We start from the raw sequence: 19,897 nt of genomic DNA on the forward strand, positions 1-19,897 counted from the left end.
AACTACCACAGCCCAGCATCTATGCACGGACTAACAACTGAAAGTGTATGTTCCTGAAATGGATTGAAGGTCACAGTTGATGTTTTCACCATTATTCTCCAAAGTGGCCTCCATGGCAGCTTTAGAAAAGTGAAAAGGTTATATTGCAAGTGCTCCTTAATTCTTACAGAAAAGTTGCTTTTCATTCTCGAGATAAACACTCCCAAACGTTAGGAATATCTGAGCACTGAAGGAGACCAAGAACAATCCTTGAAGTTAAAACTATCTGTATTTGAGGGTTCTATCCAAGCCACTCATTTCCCTCAGTTCTATGCACACTGGGATAACTCACCAGTATTTTTGCAGGGCTCTGTCTGTGGAATTCGACCACATGTACATCCCTCTTCCTGACAAGATGAGGAATAGTAGAGTTTCGCAAAAAGGCGCTGAGCTCAGGGGTGTCCTCTGGGGAGGCAGCAGGCTGCAAAAAGAAAGTGGGAGATACCACATTAAAAACACATGAACAGTTGCTACATTTTCTTTAGCCTTGAACTCTAGGCAATTTTTTTTTCTCAGTGGAATATGATTCACATGAGGATCCAGACCTGTGATTACCAGCAGTGTGTTTAACAGTGACATGACCTGCACGCACAAGGAACAAGCTTTTCCACTCTTCAATGACAGGAATTCACGAAGCATGGGGAATGCATTCCTGGGAAGTTTATCTTGCAAGGAGAAGATATGAAGCAGAAGTCATTTCCCCACAAGGATAGAAAACATGCAAGTGACGTTTCAGACATGAGCCATCCTTCTCTCGTTACTTTCCTCTCATTGTAGAGTGGGGCCAGTTAAACTGAGGAACGTTCTGTATGGGGAGATGAATCCTGAGGTGACAGAATAGTGAGGTGCCAACCTCATTTGGGGAAACAGCCTGATGTGGTCAAAGACCCAACATCCACATGGCTGAACCCCACGTTCCTGCGCTCCTTTAGGAGAAAATTCTGCCCTGACAAAAACGACTTTTCGAAAGCCTGCTACATGTTCACTGTGCTGCAGTGGAGTCTGTTTTCAGCCCTGAGTTCATTTTGCAAGTGTCCTAGAACTTACTATTTTATCTCAGGTTCCATGCTGGGTCCATCTGCTGGCTGGATAAACATTTTGAGAATTCCAATAAATCACACAGAATATCGCATTAACATTCTTTATTTTAGACCCACTGAATACAAAGACCTAATTTTCTGCTCCCCCCTCCCACCCTTGAGAATTATGATTTCTTTCACACAGTTTCTCTTTGTAGTCACAGGAGCAATAATAGTATGCCCATCTCTGTGGAATGAAGAAAAGAAATTTCTACATTGCCGATGTAGGCTGCATCACAAAAGATGAAATGAGAGTGCCCAGTATGTCATGAAAACCTGGAAAAACCTACTAGACAAACAGAAGGACGGAGTCCAGACTCCCTAGCATGGCACACACAGGTCCTCACATGCTGGCCTTGGCCGGTTTCTCCAGCCTCTTCTCTGACCAAGAACCCAAGGTCCCTCACTCCAGCATGCTAACCTGCTCTTCGCTCCCGACGGCCCCAGGCACACTCGCCAAGCCTCTGATGTTCTGCATGCTTGGTCTGGGGCCCATCTGTGCCTATCCAGCTGTACCTAAACTGCCTGCCAGCTGGTCTGCATTGCCAGATGAGAAAATGGAAAACACAAAGCAGAGAGTCACTTAGAGCCTCCCAGGAAACAGGGAGATGAAGGTAATCTGGAGAGGAAAGCTAAGGCAGGGAGATCCGATGTAGGAGGTAATCTAGGAAAGTGTCGTTTTTATAGAAGCCCAAGGAAAAGAAAGCTGCAAAAATAAGAGAGTGACAAAGAATGCCAAATCCTGCAGAGGAGTAAGGAAGGGTGAAGACCTTTATGCACTGAACTTGGCAATTTTGTCATGTCCTCTGTAGGGACATGGATGGAGCTGGAAGCCATTATCCTCAGCAAACTAACATAGGAACAGAAAAACCAAACACTGTATGTTCTCACTTATAAGTGGGAGTTGAACAATGAGAAAACATGGACACAGGGAGGGGTACATCACACACTGGGGCCTGTCAGGGTAGGGGGGCGGCAGGGAGGGAGAACATGAGGAAAAATAGCTAATGCATGTTGGGCTTAATACCTAGGTAATGGGTTGACAGGTGCAGTAAACCACCATGGCACATGTTTACCTATGTAATAAACGTGCACATCCTTCACAGGTACCCCGAAACTTAAAATTAAATTTTAAAAGATATTATGGGCCAGGCTTATGCCTGTAATCCCACCACTTTGGGAGGCCGAGTCAGGAGGATCTTGACTTGAGGCCAGGTGTTTGAGACCAGACTGGGCAACATAGTGATACCTCATTGCTAATTTAAAAAAAAATAGCCAATGTGGTGGGACAAGCCTGTAGTCCCAGATACTTGGGAGGCTGAGGCAGGAAGGTCATCTAAGCCCAGGAGTTCAAGACTGCAGTGAGCTACGATCATGCCACTGAATTCTCAGCCTGGGCAACAGAATGAGGCCCTGCTTCTAAAAAAATAAAAAGAAAAAAAGAACAAAATTACAGATGTCCGTTTATGAGGACAGATTGGTGGAGGTGGAAATTTAACTGCAGTAGCTCAAGAGTGAAAGGATTTTAACAAATGGATAATTATTTAAAAAGATATGAAATTAAATCCTTCTGTTGTTCTTATATTAAATTCCCTACGGCTGAGAGACAAGATGAGCCTTGTCCCTCAAATAAGGCATGAAAACAAATATTGATGTTTGTAGCAACACTGTGTATAATAGAGAAGAAAAACCGTAGCTTAACACTTTGTAGGCATATACAGTTTACTGATTAAATAAGTTATGATCTATTTATACAGAAGACTACTGGACAGGTTTTTAAAATGATGGCATGAAGCTCCATTGGAATTTAGAAAGATACAATATATTAGTAAGGGGAAAAGACAGGTTTACAACAGCAAATGTAGTAAGATTGTATTTTTAATAAAAATGGATGTATCTGATATTGTAGATCTATAAATAGAAATAATCTGGAAGGGCAGTCCTCAAAGTGTTAGAGTAGTGGAGATCCGATGATATTAAGGAAGTTTTGCTTATTTCTTTTTAGGTATGATAATAATGTTGTAGATTTTAAAAGGGTCTCCTTATGTATTTTTCATTTTTATAGACACGGTCTCACTCTGTCGGTCAGGCTGGAGCACAGTGGGTACAATCGCAGCTCATTACAGCAGAGTGATCCTCCTGCTTTAGCCTCCCAAATAGCTAGGACTACAGGCACATCCTGCTGCACCTGCTGAATTTCATTTTTGTAAAGACAGCATCTTGCTATGTTGCCAAGGCTGGTCCTGAATGCCTGGGCTCAAGTGATCCTCCTGCCTCAGCCTCGCAAAACATTGAGATTACAGGTGTAAGTCACTGTGCCTGGCCAACCAAGTCTCCTTATCCGTTGGCTGTGTGTGTGTGTGTGTATATATATATATATATATATATATATATATATATATATATATATATATGTAAAATGTTTATGGATGTGGAAAAATAAGTTAATGCATAAATAAATGGAAAAATAACAGTAAGCAGGTGGTAACACTTATTTAAAATGCTCTTCTTTATGTTTTTACATGTTGCTTGATATATTCTTATGATAGCATTTAGTGTTCTTAACATAAAAATCATGAACAATGTACAAAAATGTAAAATTGTAAAAAAAGTAAATGAGAAATGAAAAAGTAGGGATAGCAAGCACAGCTTGGCTATAAATGGAAGGGGAAAGAGGTCCGTTCTTGGAAGAGAATACAGAGTCAAATTACTGCACTTACTGTTTGTTTTGAAGATGGGAGAAATTTAACAAAGTTTATAGAACCCAAGGAATGTCCAAGGAGAGAGGAAGAAGTTGAAGATACGGGAAATGGAGATACTTGATGTACCAAAGTTAATTCATGGAGCTGGAGGAATAATCCTCCTTTCTCTGGAAGTGTTAGAAAGCAATTGAGGATGGAAGAGAGATGATTAGGGGCGTGTGGAAGGGTGGGGTGGTGTATTAGTCCATTCACACACCCCTATGAAGAACTGTCCAAGACTGGGTAATTTATAAAGGAAAGAGGTTTAATTGACTCACAGTTCTCCCTGGCTGGGGAGGCCTCAGGAAACTTACAATCATGGCAGAAGGTGAAGGGGAAGCAAGGTACCTTCTTCACAAGGTGGCAGGAGGGAGAATGAACAGGAGAGGAACTACCAGACACTTATAAAAACATCAAGTCTCGTGAGAACTCACTCACTATCACGAGAACAGCATGGCTGAAACCACCCCCGTGATCCAATTACCTCCACCTGGTCTCTCTCTTGACACATGCGGATTATGAGGATTATAATTCAAGATGAGATTTGTGTGGGGGCACAAAGCCTAACCCTATCAGGTGGGGAGGGGTTTGGGATGGGGAAATGGATCATTCCTAATAGTAATGATAGAGCTATTGCGTAGGAAGGGCAGAGAGAGTGGTGAAGGTTTAGACAAGGCAACGAGGAGGGTGCTATCATCACAATGGCAGATGCCCCTGCGAAGTCGGCGGCTCCGTGAACGTGCGCCCCGACATCAATCTGTCATGGCGCCATCAGGCTATGGGGTAGAGAAGCCAGGCTGTGGGACTGTGCATGACTGAGATTTTCAGGGCAGGGGCTTGGAAGGATATTAGAAACAGGAGGTTATGGGGGCTTGTAAAAGCGTGTTTCAAGTAACTCATCATGGATTCCAGGCTTGGCAGGAAAGAAGGTATGGCCAGAGGAAGTCCTGAGAGTGGGATGGGGTAACTGTGTCAGAGAAAGCATTTATACCAGGGAAGAAAAATTTTCTTGAAGAGAACAAGTGAGACCATCATAAAAACAGGAGATTGAATTGGAGGAGAAAGGAAAGTTGAGTCGAATGTCTTGGAGGCAGGGTAGCTTGAGGTGTTGTTGACCAGTGGCAGAAACCCTGGGAGGTGGAGTGCATGGACCGGAGGGTAGGCCTTGGATAGCCCAGCACTGTGGGAGCTGGGACATCCCAGAACCATGGCAGAGCCTGGCACAATGAGGAGGAGGGGAAGCCCCACAGTTGATCGAGGATGCTGTTATGGTTTGGATATTTGTCCTCCCAAATCTCACGTCGAGTTTTAATTCCCAATGTGGGAGGTGGGGCCTGGTGGGAGATGCTGGGGTCAGGGGGGTGGATCCCTCATGAATGGCTTGGGCCATCCCTTTGGTGCTAAGTGAGCTTCCACTCTGAGTTCATATGAGATCTAGTTGTTTAAAAGTGTGTGGCACTCCCTGCCCACCCACCCTCTCTCTCGGTTCTGCTTTCACCATGTGAAGTGCCCGCTCCCCACTCTGTCTTCTGCTATGAGTAAAAGCTCCTTCAGGCCTCCCAGAAGCCAAGCAGTTGCCAGCTCCATGCTTCTTGTACAGCCTGCAGAACCGTGAGCCAATTAAACCTCTTTTCTTTGTGAATTACCCAGTGTTATGTATTTCTAGCCAGGCAAGAATGGCCTAATACAGATGCCCAGTGATGGAGGATCTGATAGAACAGTTTTGATGGTATCAGATAAAAAGTGAGCTTAGACAGAAAATTAAGAATTGTGGAAATCACTAGCTAAAATTCTCTCATATGTTTTCTATCATATACTATGTGGGTGTACATGTAGATTTTGCTTTGAGATGAATCATGTAAATTTTTTTATAGGTCATTGACAATTATGTTACAGAGGTTAACTCTGTGGTTAACCAAGCTACAGAGAAGAGGCACTATAAAAAACAAGGGACTGACTCTTTATTCCCAAGATATAGCCTATTATTATTATTATTAGCAGTAAGCAGTAATAGTAGTGGTGGTGCTAAAACAATAGCCCAAACAGCCAGGTGCGGTGGCTCACGCCGGTAATCCCAGCACTTTGGGAGGCCGAGGCAGGCAGATCACTTGAGGCCAGGAGTTCGAGACCAGCCTGGCCAACATGGCAAAACCCCATTTCTACCAAAAATACAAAAATTAGCCGGGCTGGTGGTGGTGCACACCTGTAATCCCAGCTACTCAGGATGCTGAGGCAGGAGAGGTGCTTGAACCTGGGAGGCAGAGGCTGCCATGAGCCGAGATAGTGCCACTGCACTCTAGCAGCCTGGGTGACAGAGTGAGGCTGTCTCCAAAAAAAACAAAAACAAAAATCAATACCCCAAAGAAAACTTTAACTTCCGGTGTGGTTTCATCAGATGTATCTTGTGTACAAATAAAGAACATGTCCTATTGGGGTAAATTGTCATTCACAAACATTTTAAGTGGTCTCTCAATAAAACACAGGGCTTACTTTGAGCTACAGAATGACAGTGTCACGTGGCAGGGGTTGATGGAACACATCTCTTTCTTTTGTGACATGGTTTTACAAATAGAGGAATGCCACTCTTAAACACCATAGTCAAAAGATCTCCAAATAGCTTGCAAACCAGCTTTCTGAAATGACATTCCAGAAATTATTTAAAAACAAAACAAAACAAAAAGGAAGAAGCTACCCAAGAAATCTAAACAACAGTTAAAGCCCATTTTCTACATGAACATTTGGAGCCTCTTTCACAATTGACAGTGAACCTACAGGCCATGGTTTTCCACTGAGGGTGGAGGATGCTGGCCTCTTAGCATCCATGATAGGCAGACAGTTCCCAGGACAATTCGTTAAGTGCTAGGAGAAGCTGGTGGTCACCACTAAAGTGTCTTCTGCAGAACAAATGAAAATGACTTCTTTCTGCAATGAGGAAATAATTGTTGGTAAACATGTTTCTTTCTACAGCTGCTACTCAGAATTTTGCCCAACAGGAATTTTCTATTTTCATTATTCTTTACCAAACTCTTCACTGTGTCATGGGTTTAAATTTATGGATTAAAGGGATACTGTGCAGCCAGGATGTGCAGTACAGTCGGAAATGTGGCATTTGAAAAAAGGAGTTGGGTGAAATTAGATGAAGGGCCCTGTGAACCCAAACAAAAGCAATGCACACTATCTTTTTCTTGTTTGTAATTTGTTTTTGGATTTCACGTATTCCTAGCACACAAGAAACAACAGACAACTCTCATGTACTTTGCCTATAATTAAACCGAAGTGGAGACAAGCCCTGGGGGGCAGTCCACCATGTAATTTTCTTTAAGACATGAATGTTGAGGATTTGTAGGGAAAGAAAACCCCCACTTTTTTAACCTCCTGAAAAGTTTATGCAAAGCACAACTAAAAGAATCAACTCACTCCACTGGTGATGTTGACGCTTTCTTAGTATTTGGACATGGTGTTTTTACATTCCAAAATATATGTGCAAACCTGAAGACCATCTCAAAGAGAAGGTAAAAATCTCAGACTGTGTAATTCTTTTTGATGGTCAAGAATCGGATCTTCAGGCACTCTTAAAAAGGCAAATACAATTCTTCTATCACAGGTAGCATTCCCATAAGAAAGAGGAAGCATACCTAGGATAGACTGACCATGTCCAGGGGCAAGCCATAGATGTCACTAGTACGTCACAATTGGAGAGGAAGTAAATTAAAATTGACTACTGTTTTCCTGATCAGACCTTCTAAAATAATAAACAGCTAAGTTCTTTTTTGTTTTGTTTTGTTTTGTTCTGTTTTTTCTGGGAGGAGAGTTTATAGAAGACAGCTGAGTATTGAAGGAGCAAGTAACAGCCATCAAATAATGCTTCAGCTAGGACATAAATTACGGTTCCTGTGGTCAAGGCTGTCAAAATGATTCCACAAAGAAATCAGGAGTTAATGGTAAAGATATACTAAATAATCTTCTTCCTTTCATGTCCTGATTTTTTTTTTTTTTTTTGAGACAGAGTCTTGCTCTGTTACTCAGACTGGAGTGTAGTGACGTGATCTCAGCTCTCTGCAACCTCTGCCTCCCGGGTTCAAGCGATTCTCCTGCCTCAGCCTCCTGAGTAGCTGGGATTGCAGGCACCCACCACCACGCCCAGCTAATTTTTGTACTTTTAGCAGAGATGGGGTTTTGCCGTGGTTGCCAGGCTGGTCTTGAACTCCTGACTTCAAGTGATCCTCCTGCCTTGGCCTCCCAAAGTGCTGGGATTACAGGCATGAGCCACTGTGCCTAGCCATATGTCTTGATTTTTAAGGGTATGTGTGTGTGTGCGCACGCGTGAGTGAGAGACAGAGGGAAAGAGAACAAGAACTGTTGTGCTAGGAAGTAACGAGCGCCTGCATTCTGAATTAAGGAAAACCAGTACACGAAGGCAGTTAGGAAGAAGAAAGTACCCTTAAGGATAAGACAAAACTATGCAAATTTGCCAAGCCATTGTCTGCGGGCCCACTCATTCTAAAACATAACTCTAAAACTCTCATCCCTAATGAACGGATGGTTTCTGTGTCTCCGCTTTCCATGTTTGTACTATCTGGTTGTAATTTGGACTTCCCATGGGACTGGTCTGGTTCAGGAGACATTCTCGGAGGCAACCTCCAGCTTTCCACGGCTCTCACAGCAGTTTTTACAAACAGCATCGGCTTTCTCTCATGTGAAGCCCTTCTTAGTCTATAGAGTCTTTCAGGCCACTTTTATCTCGGGATTATTTTCCTGAACTTGGGCCCCAAATGGTGTTCCATAGTCTTAACATAGGTTATATGTGGGCATCTTATCGGTCTTCCTCTCCTAGGTACGGTTTCACATCTAAGCCTTTTCCCTCTGCATCTCACACTTAGCTGTCTATGACAAAATCTTGCCAATTAAAGAAAAATCCTAGGCCGGGCATGGTGGCTCATGCCTGTAATCCCAGCACTTTGGGAGGTCGAGGTGGGTGAATTGCCTGAGCTCAGGAGTTTGACACCAACCTTGGCAACATGGTGAAACCGCATCTCTACAAATAAATACAAAAATCAGCAAGGTGGGTGGTACATTCCTATAGTCCCAGCTACTTGGGAGACTGAAATGGGAGGATTGCTTGAGCCTGGGAGACAGGTTGTTGCAGTGAGCAGAGATAGTGCCACTGCACTCCAGCCCATGCAACAGAGTGAGACCTTGTCTTAAAAAAAGAAAAAAAAAAGAGGCCAGGTACAGTGGCTCACTCCTGTAATCCCAGCACTCTGGGAGGCTGAGGAGTGCTGGGATTACAGGAGTGAGCCACTGCACCCGGCCTCTGAGGAGGGCGGATCACCTGAGGTCAAGGTTTCGAGACCAGCCTGGCCAACATGGTGAAAATCCATCTCTACTAACAATACAAAAACTATCCAGGTGTGGTGGCAGTGCCAATCCTAGCTACTCAGGAGGTTGAGGCAGGAGAATGACCTGAACCCAGGGGTCAAAGGTTGCAGTGAGCTGAGATTTCACCACTGAACTCTAGACTGACTGACAGAGTAAGACCCCATCACAAAGAAAAAAAAAAAAAAAATAGAAAAAGAAAAATCCTTTACTCATGAAATTTTTGGCTCCTCAATAGGTTTTACTTTTTCAACCTCATCTTATCTAAAGATAACAGTCTGTGTGCAGGACTCTCCAAATCCTAGGATAAAGCCCATCAAATAAGAAAATTGATAGTTTGAAATAATTATTGTACTGGCTTTAGATTAGTTGAGAAATACTTTACTCAACTCTAGAATTTTATTCCAAGAAGGATCTGGAAAAAAATTAGCTCTAATGGATTGCTGTGGATGCTGCAGACAGTTGAACATTTCAAAATGTTGTAGATGGTACGATGTGAATAAGGTGCCAGGTTAAAATCCTCTATCTCTGACCTAGACCCTGAAGCCTGGAGGGAGACCCTTCCCGGGCATCTGCTTATGCCCCTAAACTTACAGAAAACACAACTGAACCTGATGAAGCAGAAACTATCACCGGAGAAACAGAAACTCAAAGGCAGAGACATTTTCAATGGGAAGCAAAAGAGAAAGTGGGAAGGGACATCCTCAAGGCACTTCCATGCCCCTAGGCTGACCTCAGTTGGGCCCTGGGGACAATTCACAGGGGAAACACCAGTTGTGCAGCTCACCCAGCTTTTCCTGATCTCCTACAGCCCCCAGCCTGTTGCCTACCCTTGATTCCACCTTCCCTCACGCCCTAAGGCTTAAAAGTGTCAACAAACCAAGCTGAGTGAATCCCATAAACCCTGATATGAGGCAAGTATTTATTTATTTATTTGTTTAGAGGCAGGATGTCATGCTGTTGCCCAAGCTGGAGTACAGTAGTGTGATCATAGCTCACTGCAGCCTCCAACTTCTGGGTTCAAGTAATTCTCCTTTCTCAGTCTCCTGAGCAGCTGGGACTCCAGGGACTACAGGCATGTGTCATCATGCCTGGCTAATTTATTTTTATTTTTTGTAGAAATGGGGTCTTGCTATGTTGTCCAGGCTGCTCTCAAACTCCTGGCCTCAAGTGATCCTCCCACTTCAGCTTCCCAAAGAGTTGGGATCATAGGCACGAGCCATGCTCCTGGTCCAAGACAAATATTCAGAATAAGAACTCACTGACTTCTAGAAGCATTTGTGTGTGTCTGCCCCCGCCCCACCCCAATTTAGTTGCTAATGCTCTGTGTTTGGGCAACAAGTGAGATGGTTGTGGATGAGAACTTTTCACCACTGTTTTTTAAAGCAGCCACAGGTTACAGGATGATCCCAGTGGTAGCTTACAAAAGCAGTCAATGTCTCCTCCTGAAACTTTGGGGGCATTAGGGTAGCTTGCTGAGATAACCAAACTGTAACCAGTTTCTACTGTGATAAAAAAAAAACCTGAACCTTGTTTGGGTCTTATCAGATGCTGAGACTTATGTGAGAAGACTTGCAGGGTTATGTTGTATTTGGAGTGCATATCCAGGTTATAGACCGGTTGTATTTCAGAAGGTTTTAGGCTAGATGTTTGGCATTCAGAATGCATTTCTCTTTAGAAATGATGTTTTAAATGGTGTTTCAGTTCTCAAGCCAGTCCATAAAAACCCAACTTAATCCTCAATAGGGCTTTGATGCCGTCAAAGTATGTATTTGTAAGAAAAATAACAGTGTCCAGGACTGCTGCCATATGAGAATTTAAAAAATAGAAGAAAATCCATTTGTTAAGTACATTACATTCAGCACATTACATTAGGTGGCAATTGATTTAATTGAGAAAAATTAGGAAGTATGTGGGAACTTGTAGGGATTCTCAGGGCATATTTGGGAAGTTGTGAAGGCTTTAAAGTTAGTGGCAATGGATCCCTGGAGTGTGTGACCTCTAAAATGCTTCTTAGGAAGTCTGGCTTATTTTTCACAAGTTTTCCTAGAGATCTGTGGGGATCAGGGAGAGGTAACGAAGAAGAGAGCATTTTTCCAGTGGGAAGTGGGCAACTTAAGAACACATAAGGAAAGGGGACGTTGACTACAAAGTGTATCTGAACACGAGGGAAAGGGATTTTGCTGAAAGAAAATCAATGGAATGATTAAAGAGGAAAACGTAGGAAGGAAATGGCCAATCCCTCAGCTTTAGAAAGCTGGGGAGAGAGCGCCTCTCTTACAGGCCCACGGTGGCCTGGGACATTTTGGGGGCTAGTCCAGTGGGGACTGGAGCATCCTCAGAAAGGGTGAAGAACTTGTAGACATGAACTACTCACAGATGCAGCTGTTTTATGAGGCACTTACTACCTAGATCACTCTTCTTATAAAGAAACTGTAGAACCAAATAATCAGGAATTGAACCTTAGTTCACTTCCCCGGTGAGTAAGATTGGATACTGGAATTGAATTCTTGCCTTGACAAATGTTATTTCTGCTGCCTCCCTGTTCCTTTTAGTAAGCCCATCCTCTGTCTGCTTCTTACTAAAAATAAAACTAACTATACAATTTTTTTAAAGAGATGAAGTCTTGCTATGTTGCCCAGGCTGACCTCAAACTCCTGGCCTTACGTGATCCTCCCACCTCAGCCGTCTGAGTAGCTACAAGCATCGCTGTGCCTGGCTATGGCACAGTTTTGTTTTTTTAACAGCAATTCATTTTCATGCTAATTTGAATTTAAAATGGTTATTAAAATTAAAAATTTCTCAGATCTATTCTGTTGAAGACAACAACAGATAAGAGATTATTTGTTTTTCACTAAAGTCTAAGTCATATCAAGAAAAGATGATGTTTGCATTCTCTAGGAAAAATTAAATTGCCATGTAAGTTAATAGCAACTTCACCAAAAAATTATTTAGCATCATAAGAGGAGAATAATTTCCAGTACTCTCAATTATTTATAGCCACTAATGTAAACTCTCTTGATTATCTGTTTTTTAATGTCTATTAATAAAAGCTCCTTTAGACTCTCTGGAGCATTTATTAAGTATAGGTGACAGTACTTTGAGAACCTGAAAGTAATAACATTTCAACTTCTCTATGAATTTAGAATTTCAAAAATTCACAAATTGCTATGATTAGTTATTTAAGGGAGATATTACTTTATATTGTATTTAAATCTTATATTCAATTTCCACAGATTGAAAGTTTTAAGACAATGAACATAATTGAATTGCATTTTTAAAAGTATTAGCCTCAGACAGAATTTTACCAAGCACATACATTAAAGAATAAGTGGGGGCGGGGCGCAGTGGCTCACGCCTGTAATCCCAGCACTTTGGGAGGCCGAGGTGGGCGGATCACCTGAGGTCAGGAGTTCGAGACCAGCCTGGCTAACATGGTGAAACCCCGTTTCTACTAAAAATACAAAAAATTAGTCAGACGTGGTGGTACACGCCTGTAATCCCAGCTACTTGGGAGGCTGAGGCAGGAGAATTGCTTGAACACAGGAAGTGGAGGTTGCAGTGAGCCGAGATGGCGCCATTGCACTCCAGCTTGGGCAACAATAGCGAAACTCCATCTCAAAAAAAAAAAAAAAAGACTAAGTGGGGAGTAGGGAACACCAGGTGCTTAGTATATACTATGGCTTGGTTTGCAAGAATCTGTCAACATTTAAGACAAGTCATCTATTAATACTATCGTAGTCACAGTATGCCACAAAAAAACAAATAACTCACAACCAACATGGTGTACATTAAACCAGTTACATAATATATACAAACATATATAAATAGTGTCAGATATAAACTAAACATTACACTCAAAAAGAGTTAGAGGTCTCTGCAGAATCATGTGCTCAAAGAATCTATGACTGAAAGTACATGTTAAATGCAATGTAGGATATGTAAAAGTGTTAATTATTTAAATGTTATACATTTGCATTTGCAGATGTTATTTTATAATAAGCTACTGTCCTTAAAGAATTTAAAATCATCTCAATGAAGAGCAAAGAGGAAATGAGAAAAAAAAATTCCAGGAAGGAAGTATTTTAAAGAATCTTGTGTAACACAAGTGGCCTTATGTATAATTTCTACATAAAGAAGGAGGCTGTTGTCTCATAAGTCCTTTACTAATGAACCCCCTTTAGTCTTCCCTTTGAATAGGAGGCATGTTGGGTTGAAAAAGAATGCCTTTCAGAGTGAGCAATGACCCAGTGTCACTGGCTGAGGTAGGGGCAGACCTGCTGTGTCTTGGCTGGTGGCGTGGGTATTCCATGAAGCCTGCGCTGCGCCATTTTTAATAGAGACACTGTGTCCTGGTAGCTACTAGGAGAACGTTCGTTCTTACATGAAGTTATCTCCTAAGGACAATATCTGACTACAAGATGTTGTTGTCTTTTGTTTTTCTTTATACAAATGTGGCATTTTCAAGGGCTTATGCTAATTAATTTCTTTCTTTCACAGAAAAACATGAAAGCCAAATTTGGATGTTAATCTGGATGGGATCAGCTCCTTACTCCTTGTTTATGGAAGTCAGGCCCACAGACTGGCATCAGGTACAGGAGGTGGGTGCTTGCAGAGAGGCAGAATCTCAGGTCCAACCCCAGCCCCTGCATTTTAACAGACAGCCAGGTGATTCAGAGGAAGTTTGAAAAGCACTGCTCTAGGCTTTAAGCTTCAATTAAAGAATAGGGTCCAGAACATTCCTTTCTGGGAGTTCTCATGGCCCTTGGCAAATTGCCACGGTTCACCACTTGCTATGGGCTGCAGCTGGAAGAGCCTCTTTTGGCAAAGATCCTTACGAAATTTGGCAATAGACCAAAAAGACTTTAAAAATAGCATTTTATACTAATTCTCCCAGATGTGACATGTCTATTTATGATTTTGGTTTGGGTGTGCTGCTAATTGAGCGAAAAATAAAAGGTGCCTATTAAAATGGGTGAAATAAATGACAAGTCACCATAAGCAACAAAACGAAAAGAAATTTAAATTTGCTAGAAGGGATATTTTAAATTAGGCTTGATGTTTTTACTATAAAATGAAAAGTTCTGATCAATGATCATTGAAGCAACTTAAAACGATTTCACTCTTCCTTTTTAAACAAGCCCAGTTTGTATTTTTTTCATACCATAAAAATAAAATCAACAAAGCCACTGATTAGACCAGACTCCTACCTTTATATCCTGTGGATTGATATTAGGATTTGTTTGGCACTGCAGAGGTCCCAGAGTTTGAATATGGAAAATATAGAGAAGAAATTCATCCCGGGCAGAGAAAGGCCAGCCCACCTCCAGGATGGTGTCACTGATGGTACTTGGTCCAATATTGTGCAGCTGTAAACAAGTGACATGTTATCTAATGACACAGCAGAAGGCAGAGAGATAAAATCAAACTCCATATACTCTATACCCATTTTAGAAAGCATGTATTATTGGTTTTAAGTCATCTGGACTATGACTATGGAAAATAAGAAAATTCAAAGTCGATATGGCAAGAAGCACTCTGAAAGCATCATGGGCTGGTGTTTAGAGAAAACTCTTCAATCTGTGAAGCTCTAAGAGTGGATTTCCTCAGTTGAAGACCATACTACCCTTGTCTGATAACTGTGATGCTGGTTTTAAATTTATGTTAATTTAATCATAGTGCTAGAAATTTTAATTTTGATTTTATGCCTTCAAAACTTAGTGACTCTCTTTACATTGAAATCTGCCTCCGCTTTCTTGACTACTGACTGTCAATTGCAACCATATGCACTCTCTTTCACCCTCTGGAAGAAGGTCCATCCATCAAGTGCCAAGGCGGGCCCATGATCACCACAGTTCATTTCGAGTGCGTGTTTCAAAGCTGAGCTCCTTCTGTTTCCATCAGCAGATCTCAAGGCAAGAAAGGCCACATCTCATAAAGAGATGAACATTTTTTAACACGTGAATCCTATACTTGGAGGACACAAAATTGTTTGCCCAAAACACTAAGTGCATTTACATTTATTCCAGTGTTTTAAAAATTTAAAGTCAGCAGGGATTTTCTTCTTTTTCTTTTTTTCTCAGTTCTGAAAATTACAGTGATCTATAAAACAATGGATAATTGCTTTTGCTTATTAGATGGCCTATTTAATTCACCTTATCAAAGAAGCTTGGCAACCATTGATATAGTATATTTTGAGTCACGAGATTAGCAATGTACAGAATATTTGATGATTGCTTTTTGCACTACCAGTAACTACCCTAAACTTTCATGATCCACATTTATGCTCAGATTTGAAGCAGGACTGCCCTGAGAATGACTGGGTCTGAATATATTTTCAGACTTTAAAGTTTCACCATTCTTGAGCAGAAACCAGGACACACAGCTTTATTAAATTATTTGACAGCTTTTTTTTTTTCTTTTTTCCAGTAAGGTTCTTAATCAGAGTGGCCTTGGAGACTGTGTTATCCTTTTGCTATCAAAAGAGCTTAAGGCAAAGCTTTGATCCAGCTTTGGACAAGGCTCCTGAATCTGGGCCACAGGTTGGGCGGATGATGGAGGGTTTCATGCTGATGCTGCCCAGGAGTTGAGGCATCTTCCCTACGTTTGTAAACAGTTCATCACTTTTGAAAAGGCTTTATTGTTAATCTTAGAGGATGTTATTCATGTCCCTTGTAGCTCAAGATGAAAGTCATAGTCAGAATTACTAGATTAGAGGCATGAGTTACATAGGAAAGGAACAGAAGGCATTAATCGAGAAGGAACCTCAAACAGAATGCCTTGGAACATGGTTTTACCAAAATTCCATGCCTGGTCCCTTGAAAACGAATAGGAATAACTACTCTTTACTGCTAGCATTGACTTTATTTAAAAACAAAAACAAAAACAAAAACAGAGCAAAACCAAACAAAAACCTGAATAACTACTAAACTAACCCTTTGCTATATGTTGGTTTCTTTTTAGAAAATTATTTATGTTTATTTATTTTTTTATTTTTAGAGATTGGCCCTTGCTATGTTGGCCAGGCTGGTCTTGAGCTTCTGGCCTGAAGTGCTTCTCCCACCTCAGCTTCCTAAAGTGCTGGGATTACAGGCTTGAGCCACTGTGCCCAGCCATATGTGTTGGCTTCTAACTGAAAAAAGCTTAAATGTTTCAGGTGATGGGTCAACAGATCCTCTCCCTGTTCACAACTTAATGCCTGAAATGGGAAAAGAACATCAACTCCTTTTTATGCATCACTGGTTCACTTCTGGAAAATATTTTACTAATCAATGAACTATTTAAAAATCTCAGAATAAGATATTCATTTCCAATTTGGGTTCTTTGGATGAAAAGTAAAATTATTTTTATCTATGTACCATCTACCCACCTCATATATTATATGTGCTTTTATTTCATTTTAGAGACAGAGTCTCACTCTGTCGCCAGGCTGGAGTGCGGTGGCACGATCTCAGCTCACTGCAACCTCTGCCTCCCGGGTTCAAGCGATTCTCCTCCCTCAGCCTTTCGAGTAGCTGCGACTACAGGCTCACGCCACCAAGCCCAGCTAATTTTTGTATTTTTAGTAGGGATGGAGTTTGACCATGTTGGCCAGGATGGTCTTGATCTCTTGAGCTCATGATCCGCCTGCCTTGGCCTCCCAAAGTGCTGGGATTACAGGCGTGAGCCACCACACCCGGGTGCTTTTATATATATGTATATATATATATATTTTAGCACAATAATGAATAGTTCTTATTGTTTTCTGTCTGGTACCTTCTAGTTGGTGACCTTCAGTTTAAAAGATGGGTGGGTAACCTTCAGTTTAAAAGATATAAACATATCTGAAATATAGGAAACAATGAAGTAATGTCTAGGAAGCTAGCCATTTGTATGTCTAGGTTGTCTAAATATTTAAAAAAATGGAAAGAATTAAAAACAACAATGACAACAACAATAGTAACAAGATAAAGTGTTTTCACCATGTAATGGCTTTCCTACTAAGGAACAAGTGATTATATCCAGGATTACTCAACCAAACACCCACTACACCCCACTGCAGTATGATAGCATAACAGCACGAACCTAGGCAGTATATACAGCTTGGAACTTGGGTTGATGTCCTTTAAAATGCTATCTACTGTAGTTGTAGCACTGTGAGGGGCTCAGGTGGGTGGATCACTTGAGCTCAGGAGTTCGAGACTAGCCTGGGCAACATGGCAAAACCCCGTCTCTAGAAAAAAATACAAAAATTAGCCAGGTGTGGTGGTGTCTACCTGTAGTCCCAGCTACTCAGGAAGCTGAGATGGGAGGATTGTTTGAGCCCAGAAAGTCGAGGCTGCAGTGAGCTGTGATTGCACCACTGCACTCCAGCCTGGGAGACACAGCGAGATCCTGTCTCAATAATAATAATGATAATAATAATAATGCTACATAGAATTTATTTGCACAGGGCTTAAGAATAAACCCCTAACACAACTTTAACATAGACAATGGCTACCTCATAAATATGTTCCACCAATGGTCCAACCTCCTCCTCTTTGTGGGGCTCCTCTTCTGGTTCCCAGTTATGAATGGGCAGAACAATCTGCGGAGGGTGTGACACTCTGAAACATGAAATGTCCTGTTAATTGTTAGCAATGGCCCAGGTAAAGAATGTTTTACTAGTGGACAGTATACTAACAGAAGCAGAAGAAAGTGGTTTTCAATTTATTTGAGTAGATATTCCCTACAGGGAAAAATATTGAAAGTGATGTACAGTAGAATGACTACAGTGACAGTGAAGGATCTGAAACTGCTAGTGTAGGCTCTCCAGCCCAGAGGGCAACTATTTTATAACATCTCATCTCATGGGCACTAAAGAAGAGAGTGGAGAGTGTTCCTGAGTTGAGATGAATAACCAAACTTACATAAATATATACATCCATCTATTTCACATGTGAGAACGTGTGTGTGTGTGTGTGTGTGTGTGTGTGTATGGGTTATTTAATCCCTGCTTTAAGCCATATCAAGAAATGGGATTCTTTTTTGCAGACAAAAAAAAGTCTAGGATGCCGTGTGTTGGTTAAATGTCCAGTTATGAAGAAATATAGTTTCTTGTTGAAGGCATCAGAGTGGAAGAGTGGTCATTGTATATTCCTCCTTTCTATATTTCTTTGGCTTCCTGGGAAAGCCAGCCCCAGAGCCAGAACAAAATAAAGTGTGATTGAGTTATAGAGTGGTCTTATAGATATCTCAAGTGTGAGAGAGAGACAGAGTTAAATGGTGTAATCCAGGAGTAGGATATTAACTTGACATATGATTATTTTTTCTTGCAACATACACCTAGAAAATGAGCATTGGATAAATGACATACAACACACGGCATTATTTTATATAAAAAGCTGATTACAAACTAAATTATTATTTTTATAAAATCTTAAGAAGGGTAGTCCTCAAAACAAACCAATGTTTTCTAGCAGTTTTTAGGTAAAACATGTCTTTAAAAGAATTCGTAGACTTTCAACTGAAAGTAACCTCAACAGAAAACATCTCTTTTGGCAATCAGATGTCATAGTGCCCTTTTAAAAGTATCCAATAATTAACATGGCCTCTGGCAACTTCAAATGTTAGCAAAATTTATTGGGTTATATTCTTACCCTAGGGCAAGTAATTTAATTTCTGTATATCTCTCTTTCTTCATCTGGAAAATTATGATAAACTCTTTGGTTTGTGTACCACAAATGTTCGGAAAACATCTCAAATGCTTTTGGTCAAAGTTAATTTGGCTGCATTGTTTTCTAGGAATGAGTACATTTTAAAAACAGACAACCCACAGAAATGTTGCTAAATTGCATAGCTCTTTGCATATGTCCTTACTGTGCAATGTTAAATAAGAAGAACAGGGCACAACTTTGCTGGGCTGATACCACAAACATTTCTACGTTTATATTGGTTTGTCATTATGCTATGTTCCCTTTTCTGACTTGGTTTGATTAAATCATGACAGGCTTCTTTCATCAGAGAGAAGCCCGGAGAACCTGGGTTTCTATACCAGTCTTGACAGTCTCAACACCCAAAGCTGGCGTTTGCTTTCAGCTTGGCAACAGAGAGTTGAGTTCGTGTTCCCTATCCATTGTCCATTGTGAGGTTCTAGGGAAACATTTATTTATTTATTTATTTATTTATTTATTTATTTGCATAGAGAACAAACATAGCACAGAAGCTGAACACATTTTCTCTGAAAACTTTTGTTTTTATGGTCATCAATCCACAGGACTGGCCATAAATTCCCTAGGATCATAGAATCATATGTATTTGAATCTTGACAAATACTATGGAGATGATATCGTCAAAACCCTTCATTTTATACATGAAAGGAAGACTGTTGTACACAGGAGTAGAGGGTTAGTTGCAGGTGAGATCTAGAACTCAGATCCTAAGTACCATCTACTCTATTTCTAATATAAAATGCACCATGGGGGCTCCTAAGCTGCAGTGGTATTTAGTGAAGATGACTTAAACTTCCTGGCACGGTTCTGTAACAAAACATCAAATAGAAGTCTATGAAGAAATATATAATCTATCAAAACATCATGTCAAAATCATTTAAAAAGCATGGCTCACAAAATTCAGTTATTTACCCACTGAAGACTACTTCAAATCCAGGGAAACCATGGTAAACAATGGTTCTCTAAAGATCTC

General features: G+C 41.0%; 1 protein-coding gene across 3 annotated transcripts in view; it reads right to left on the reverse strand.

The window, feature by feature from the left end:
• The window catches only part of ITGA8 (integrin subunit alpha 8), a 212,455-nt gene that overhangs the window by 44,134 nt on the left and 148,424 nt on the right, over positions 1 to 19,897 (reverse strand). For all 3 annotated transcript variants that reach the window (XM_507671.8, XM_054660790.2, XM_016962719.3), the window contains exons 24-26: positions 17,715 to 17,820; positions 14,446 to 14,604; positions 332 to 460 (exon numbers count right to left, since the gene is read on the reverse strand). In XM_507671.8, coding sequence (XP_507671.2) covers positions 332 to 460; positions 14,446 to 14,604; positions 17,715 to 17,820 — 394 coding nt within the window. The remainder of the gene's footprint in view (positions 1 to 331; positions 461 to 14,445; positions 14,605 to 17,714; positions 17,821 to 19,897) is intronic.

The sequence above is a fragment of the Pan troglodytes genome, chromosome 8 (genome assembly GCF_028858775.2).
Source record: "Pan troglodytes isolate AG18354 chromosome 8, NHGRI_mPanTro3-v2.0_pri, whole genome shotgun sequence".
Taxonomy (NCBI): Eukaryota; Metazoa; Chordata; class Mammalia; order Primates; family Hominidae; genus Pan; species Pan troglodytes.